This window comes from Coniophora puteana (assembly GCF_000271625.1).
Source record: "Coniophora puteana RWD-64-598 SS2 unplaced genomic scaffold CONPUscaffold_7, whole genome shotgun sequence".
Classification (NCBI taxonomy): Eukaryota; Fungi; Basidiomycota; class Agaricomycetes; order Boletales; family Coniophoraceae; genus Coniophora; species Coniophora puteana.
The window spans coordinates 2,304,111-2,312,495 of NW_006913059.1; the positions used below are offsets into that span (position 1 = coordinate 2,304,111).

At 40.9% G+C, this 8,385-nt stretch overlaps 2 protein-coding genes across 2 annotated transcripts; both read left to right on the plus strand.

Annotated features, from left to right (window-relative positions):
* Positions 1-4,461: 4,461 nt before the first annotated feature.
* CONPUDRAFT_30488 (uncharacterized protein) lies at positions 4,462-4,854 on the plus strand (the record flags this gene model as incomplete). The annotated part of the gene is made up of 1 exon (XM_007770774.1): positions 4,462-4,854. A coding segment is annotated over one exon (393 nt), but the record flags the coding sequence as incomplete, so codon positions are not given.
* Positions 4,855-5,936: 1,082 nt separating this feature from the next.
* Positions 5,937-6,860, plus strand: CONPUDRAFT_73871 (uncharacterized protein; the record flags this gene model as incomplete). The annotated part of the gene is made up of 5 exons (XM_007770952.1): positions 5,937-5,979; positions 6,130-6,290; positions 6,347-6,487; positions 6,553-6,683; positions 6,761-6,860. 5 exons carry the CDS (start codon positions 5,937-5,939, stop codon positions 6,858-6,860), a joined length of 576 nt encoding a protein of 191 aa, XP_007769142.1.
* Between the last annotated feature and the right edge of the window lie 1,525 nt (positions 6,861-8,385).

The window sequence follows — 8,385 nt, forward strand, 5'->3', positions numbered from 1 at the left end:
AGCTGTCCAGTTGGAAAAAGGAGCAACATAATGCAAAGCACTTCAGGCGCCCCCAAAAAAGGGTCTAAGAGACTCTACTTCTGGTCGTGAGGTGGACTCTCTTAGATTTTTTATGTCGGTATTACCTTGTACTCTGGGTATCATTCCTCTACTTATGGAAGGACACACATATATTTCCAACAGTCCAAACATGCTATACCAGCCATGTACACACTGCCCAGAAACTTCTGGGTGTCTGGGGTCCTCATCATACAATATATTACCAGTGGAATTTGTTATGTAGCCCCACATGTGTGCCAACGGAAATGTTCATGTAACTTATAATGAGGCAGAAATACCATGCATGGTAGGGTAAATTCTACAGTCATATAAATACCTGTGTAGAAATCTTAACTGCATGAATGGTAAAATCTGCGGAAGCAACCATGTTTCTATCCTGACAGCCCTGGAACATCTGGCAGAGGCATATAACTCCATGGTAGCATTTACACCCTTACATTACATGCAACAAAATTTCCATACCAGTCTCTTGACTACCTCATTAGTTGACCATAGCAATGCCATAGGAGCACAGTGTCATCCACCATAGCAATAGTAATGTTGGGGTAATTCCTCCTGTATTTCCATTGTTGAAATGTAATCTATGGAGTATTTTCTGAAATAACCTTGGCTTTCCAATGGCACTTAGCCACTTCTTTTGGTCATACCTGTGGGAATACAACTTATGGCAGAGTATACTACAGAAACACTTCCATGGGATCACTTGCTCTAATGGTGATGTGGTGGTTCCACAGCCCACATGTCCAATTCTATATTCTCTGCCACGGAATTGTCCACTGCAATGTAAACCACTTTGGCATCCAATGTGGAAATGCCATGCTATCAACTATTCTATCCACTATAAAGTAAGGAAACATCCACGTAGGCATTATTCATTTTGGGTGTTATGATTTTAGCACCATGGCAAAGATATTGATGCTGAGCATTTCTTGCGGAAATTCCAAGGTTCAAATGGACTTTACCGTGGGTATGGCATTAACTACTGTTGGAAATACAACTTGGTTAAGCAGAGACCATGGAAATGCCAGTGTAGACATTATCTTTTTTTTGGTAGCAGCTGAAATACCCATGGAAATGCTAGGAAGCATATTAAGTTTTCCGCAGTTTTGATTGAAGTACCACTGGAAATTCAGTTGGGACTCACAGAGATTTGTGGAAATGTCAGTGTAGTAGAGGATATTCCAGGTGTACTATAGAAATACTACAGGAAGCATAACTAATACCAGTGTATAAATTGTGGGGTTTGGAATAGCAATTGAATTGGCAGTGGAGACACCACATGCTTAAATCAATGGGATGGATATACCAGTGGATGTATTCCATGTCTTGGAAATGCATCTGAAATACCAGTGGAAATATAACTTGGTTTAACACCAACTTTGGAAATGCTAGGGAACAGGCTGGAGTTTCTACTGTTGTGGCTGAAGTACCACTGGAAATATGGTTGGTTCCAGGAGAAGGGTGTGGAAATGCCAGTGCATGTGAAACATTTCCCAGGTCAGCCATAGAAATACTCCTGGAAGCATTATGTAGTTATGCCAGTGGTTGCAGAAATACCATGTATAAATGTGGTCTTCCAGAACAGCAATTAAAATACCACTGGAGATGCAATCAGCTTTGATAGAAGACATGGAAATGCCAGTGTGCAAATGAATCATAGGTTTATCTTGCATACTGATGTAGACAAAATGCAGTTTTGAATATCCCATGGAAACATCAGCAGGGAAATACATTACATTAAACCTCACATAGACTTACCAGGGGATATTCTTGCTGAATAGCAGAGGTTGTGGAAATGCTGACATACAATTACATTTTCCACTGCAAAAATGTTCTTGAAACTAATCAGGAAAGTATATATTCCAGGGTATGCCAGTTGTTCTCTAGGTATGACAGAAATACTTATGAAGATGTAATGTAGGTCAGTATATAAACTGGAGACTCCCCTGGGTAAACCAAATTCATTCATACTGTAAATGCAATCCCCGCAAAAACTCCAAAAAGATCTGCAGAATAACCACAGGTATTTCTCATGCTCACAATTAACTCTTCTGCAGTGTTCTGTAAGTGTTGATAGCTATTTTGTGAAATCTGGTATATATGGTAGAAATTCACCACACCCATTGGTATTACACTAGATTTGAGAAAGTTCCATGGGACTTGCAAAACATCACAGCATCTTTTACATGAATACTGCTGGAATACTGTGTTTCCATCATTGATAGTACTATATATGTTGGCTACATTTTGTATACTGGCTTTTCTCCCAAAAGTATGATGGGAAAAATACATGATTTCACAAAAAGAAATGACCAAAAATAATAACATTTCGTCAACAATAGAGCTACCTTATCCCTAAAGATTAACTCATGCATACCCTATAGTTGTTACCACAGTTTTTTTTTTCAGCTTTAGTCTTAAACAAATTTACTGATGGTATTACTGAATTACTGCTGGACACTTTGGTGGAGCAAAACAGATAGTCAAGCAGTGTGAAAAGGGGAGAAATAACACCATGGTAAGTTACATGCATGCCCTTATTCCGACAATGTAACTCTACTTGAGTACTATGGATTCCACCTTCACACTTGCCCTCTACATATTGAGTCAAACCACATATTTTATGCACAACATCTCTTTCAGCAGTTTGGAGTTGATGCTTGGGCATCATCAGAGCAATCTTGTTTGAGCTGGATCCGCAATCATCAAAGTGATTTACATCCAGATGTCTATTGTGCTGTGGTGGATGCTTTGGTACAGGATGACAGCATGGATGGCAACAATATTGGAAAAAAAAGATTATACTTCCCTCTTCTTTTGCTGGTGGTGCCAGGTTCATGGTTCAAAATCTCCAGGATGTGGTTGCACTTTGTTGTTATTTTGGTGGATCTGATTTTTTCTTGACTATGACTGCTAATCCAAATTGGCAGGAGGTGAAAGATGTGTGTCTGCCTGGACAAGGACCTCAGGATAGGCCTGATTTAGTCACTCACACTTTCAAAATCAAGTCCAAGGCACTTCTGGAAGACATTTTTGACAATGGTGTTTTAGGTTATACCATTGCATGTGTCTTTACAATTGAGTTTCAGAAATGTGGCCTGCCTCATATGTACCTGATCGTTTTTCTACATCCTGATGACAAACTCAGAACACCAGAAGATGTAGATAATTTGGAATCCTCCAAGTTTTCAGATCCAGACAAGGAGCCTGAACTATTTGAGTTGGCGTCTTCTATGATGGTTCATGGTCCATGTGATCCTTAAAATCCAACTGCACCTTGCATGGTTTATGGGAAATGTTCAAAAAACTTCCCCAAGGAGTTTCATGAGGAGACTACCGTGACTGTTGATGCTTATGCCACTACTCGCTGCTGCAACACAGGGAGAACTTTCAAGGTATGAGGGGCTGATGTGGACAATTGCCATGTAGTTGTATATATCCCTTATCTTCTCTGGAAATACCAGTGTCACATCAACTGCAAGAGCACAGTTTCTATCAAGTGCATCAAGTACATCTACAAGTATGTGTACAAGAGACATGATTGCACTACTATGGAAATGATCAAGCAATTGGATGAGATAAAACACTATATTAATGCCTGCTTTGTGTTTTTTTGTGAGGGTCTATGGCATATCCTCCAGTTCAGCCTATATGAAGAGTATCCTACTATTGTTTGCATGCAAGTTCATCTTCCAGGTATGCACTTGGTAACCTGGAACCAAGCACAGCAACCAGACATGCATGCAGTGGCTGAAGAGGGTGGTCCGTGTGATACTACTCTCACTGCCTACTTCAAGAGGAATGCCATTGATCCTGCAGCTTGCCAGATCTTATATTAGACCTTTTACATCCACTATGTATGGCATCCCAAGGAACAAGTTTGGCTTCCATGCCAATAAGAAGAGGCAATTGGATGCATGTACTTTGCATAATACTCTTCTGGAGAGCAGTTTTACATATCTCCACTTTCTCCTAACTACTGGTGCAGGGGCTACATCTTTTGAGGACTTGCGCACTATTAATAGAGGACTCCAGAAAACATTCTGGTGAACCTGTACTTTACTTGGCCTATTGGAAGATGACAGTGAATGGATTCAGTGCCTTCAAAAAGCTTCTGCAATGTAAAGCGGCTCTCAACTCCGCTCTTTATTTGTCTCCATTTTGAGGGATTGCCAGCCTACATAGGTATTAACCTGTGGACTCAATTAAGAGAACACATCTGTGATGTCATACTTGTGCCACTGCCTTCATATAATTGGCCAGCTTAATAATCCCTCAGAGGAGCAGGTGTATGACTATGATCTTTATTTAGTGCAGCAAACACTATTAAGCAGTGGTGGTAAGGCTATCTCAGTATATGAAATGCCTGCATCTCAACATGATTAGGACACTATCATAGGCAACTACCTCATTGCAGAACAAAGGGACTATGACCAGGAGGAGCAGCAACAACTGGCAGCAGGAAGGATTCCTTACCTCAACCAGGAGCAAAAATCAGTTTTTGATGCTATTGTGGATTCAGTCCAAAATCAGTATGGTCACTACTTTTGTGTGCATGGTTCAGGAGGTACAGGAAAAACCTTTCTCTGCAACACCATATGCTATGCTCTATGTGCTGAAGGGCAGATTGTTCTCTGTGTGGCATTATCTGGCATTGCATCTCTACTTCTTCTTGGTGGCCACACTGTTCACTCTCACTTCAAAATCCTAATTCAACTGTTTGAAAACTCTACATACAATATTGGCAAGCAAACTATGGCTGCTGATTTGATCCAAGCTGATGAAGTAGTCATATGGGATGAAGCACCTATGCAGCACAAGTATGGACCTGAGGCAGTGGATCACTCTTTACATAATAATTGTTAAGTTGTGTTCCTTTTGGAGGCTTAACTATGGTTTTTGGTGGTGATTTCCAATAAATGCTTTCTGTTATTCCTTGTGGAACTTGGCCTCAAGTTGTTGGATCATGCTTGCAGTGTACACCTCTCTGGCACTATATTGCTCCTAATGTTCTCCATCTTCACCATAACATGTGATTAGGCCAGGAGCAGGAAGAAAGAGAGTTTGCTCAATGGCAGCATGAAGTTGGTCATGGCCATCACACAAATGAAAATAGATACATTACCATACCTGAACACCTGCAATGTCCTGAGAATACTGTGGAGTCTCTTACCAGCACAATTTATTCTGACATTGGTGTTCCACAAGAAGATCAGTACTTTACTGAGCAGTCTATCTTATCTGCTCGCAATGTGGATGTTGATGAGATTAACTCTCTCATTCTTAAATATTTTCCTGGTGAAAAGGTTATCTACCAAAGTGAGGACTCTATTGTTGCATCCCTGCCAAAATATCACCCAAATTGCTCATAAGTACTGCACCGCCAATCATCACAGTTCACAAACTTCAATTTATTGATTCTGTCTTCACAAAACAGATTCTTAATCAACTCCTCACCTCTACCCTCTTGTCCCACCCATGGTCAATTTATGTGCCTCCTTGCCCATATCTTGCTCTTGTCACTTTTTGTCTATGATGGCATTGACCATAGCAACATGCACAACTTCTCACCTGGCCAGCCCATGGCAATTTTTCTTATCACCTGGATGCATGATGTCTCCAACTCATCTGACAAAGAGCATATTGGCTGTAAAGAATGGACTCTGTCAAAAAGCCATAAAGTGTCTCTTTGATGTTTTCTCTCTCTTTCTTTTATTTTATTTTTCTGTTCTTTTCTTGCGGATTTGCTTTATACTTTGCTGATGCCAGGATACCCCTAATACATGATTCTATCCACCATTCTTTCAGATTCCCACTAAGATTCAGACCGGAAGAGCCCCAGTTCCATTGGCAAATGTAGCAGGCCTGTAATACTAATGGTACAGTGTAACACTGAGGCACTTGTAACTCAGCTCAGTGGTGTGCTGCAAGCAGACTCGTCCGGCAAAGTCATTGCCCTCAGAAGAGAGAGTCTCAAGTACCCATTCAGCTAAGTGTCCTCAGATTAATAATACCCCTGAGTCAAGCTTTGTATATACAAGTACAATTACTCATACATTAGTATATCAGATCTCCCAGAACATCAGGCATGTACGGGTGAGATCGAAACAAAAGCACAGATCCAGGTTGAAAAGATATTCAATCTCACGTCCAGTCCAGAGCCACAGATCAAGGAGAACAACCAGGAGCATGCATCTCAACTCAAGGATCATAATGTGTGGATCTATCATGTATGTTTCTTCACTAATGTATCCTACCTATGCCTATCTGAGACTATTGCATGTAGGACTGGGAGAACTGCAGATTTATTTATTGTGTCCCTGTCATCCAGAATGTTATCAACAATGTGTTCTTCCAAGATTGCAATGATGATGGCATCTGGTATGCCAACTTTCTTGGGCTGTTCCCCAAGCAAGCTCTTGCACTGGTCATGGCAGCCATGAGTCCCTTGCAAATTAGCATCTTAATATTTGTACTAAACATTTACACCAGATTGATTGCGCCATTGATGAATGGCACATGGGTAAAAGGGGTACCATCATGTTCTCGGAGATGGTTTATTGGCCTGTGTATGAGACATATCTTGAGGGTATCCAGTACAATATCCTTGGCAAACTTTGCATGTGAATGCATCAAAACAGCCTGTGAGTATCATTATTGCATGTGTTGGTGCAGTGCTAACTTGCGTGTTAACTCCTAGTGACCATGCTGGTATTGAATACCAGGCTGTCACCACATTCTCCATGACTTGCGATGTGCTTGCTTGCAGTGCTGCCAAGCTGGTTGATGAGCTCAAGTAGTCATTTACCATATATCTCAACTACTATTATCTCTATTCTCTATGCTACAATTTCAATAGATCCTTTCTTATCCTGTTATTGGCATTTGTGAGCAAGCAGGGAGTGTTTTAAGTGGTCTATGAGGTTCACACACACTCCATAAGCCAATCCTGTCAGCTCAGCTGTGGTGCTACATGTCAACATTGGGCAATGCTGCATACTGTGACAGCCACCAGTACACCAGCATGCAACAAGTGTCAACAGAGTTGGGGGGAAACCGCCCCAACACCAGCTATCTTGGCAATGTTGACATATATTGCTGCTGGTAGAACTTTGTTATTTTCCTGATGCATCATTTTGTACCTTCAACATCTATGTCCCATATTCTCAAACATTAGGATAAATACATTATTGCAGGTATGAGTGCTCTCGGTTTAAACAATGTTTGATCTGTTAACTGTTTTTTTTTTCAATATGATAGTCCCAATCTCACTTTTGTGGAATAGGATTCTGTGTTTATGCTCGGAGCAATGCGGTGCAGATGCCGGGGCCAAGCAACATAGCATGACAGTCTATGATGCTGATGTGGGGCCAGGGACAAGTTGTCCTGCAAGTGAACAAGATCATGTGCCTCTCTGGAACACATTGTTGGTGTTGCGTCACATCGTGGTGTTACACCTCCCAATGTCAATAACTAGCAATTCACTGAATTGTGCTCTCATTTTTTGTGTGTATCATAGGATAAAGCTACCATAGACTCCATGGGTAATGTTGGGAGACACAGAATATACTCAGAACACATGGGAGAGTCCATGTTGCTAGGGAAAATGCAAGTAGCCTTTGCCAGTAACAGTTGTTTTTAAAACAATAGTTCCAACCTCATTTTTGTAAAATCTGAAAATGTTGTTTATCTTTAGAGTAATGTGATGCAGATGCTAAGGCTGAGCAACAGCATGATGTACTGTGGAGCCAGGGATGAGCCATTTTGCAAGTCAACAAAAACTCAACCAAATGTGTTGCTGCTATCATGTCACATCATACTAGCAGTAGACCTCCCTGTGCCAATAGCTAGCATTTGATGGACTTGTCCATGTACTGCAGTATCTGCCAATGAATACTTATGAAACTTCTGACATATATCTATTGCACTTATTGAAGCTTGACAGACTCAAGTATAATATGTCAATTGCCAGGCACTGTGTGTGATTAGAGCTAAAATTGAGTGAGGGCTTGCCAACAAGTTATGGTGGGCGCAAGAGACAGTACATGGGGAAGCAATGGGCAATAATCTTGGATATGAGAGACCAGACTCTGGGTGTGGAGAGCTTAGCCTCTAAATGGGGTAAACTCAAGCTCCAAACATAAACACAGAATTCTGTGCCACAGAAGTGAAAATGGGATTAATGTTATAATAATAATAAAAACTATAAATACTGGCTGACGAGCTATGTTGGTCGCAGGAGACAGCAGGAGATTAGTGAACAAACTTGAGCTCCAAGGATAAACACAGATTTCTATTCCACAAAAGTGAAATTGAGACTATTGT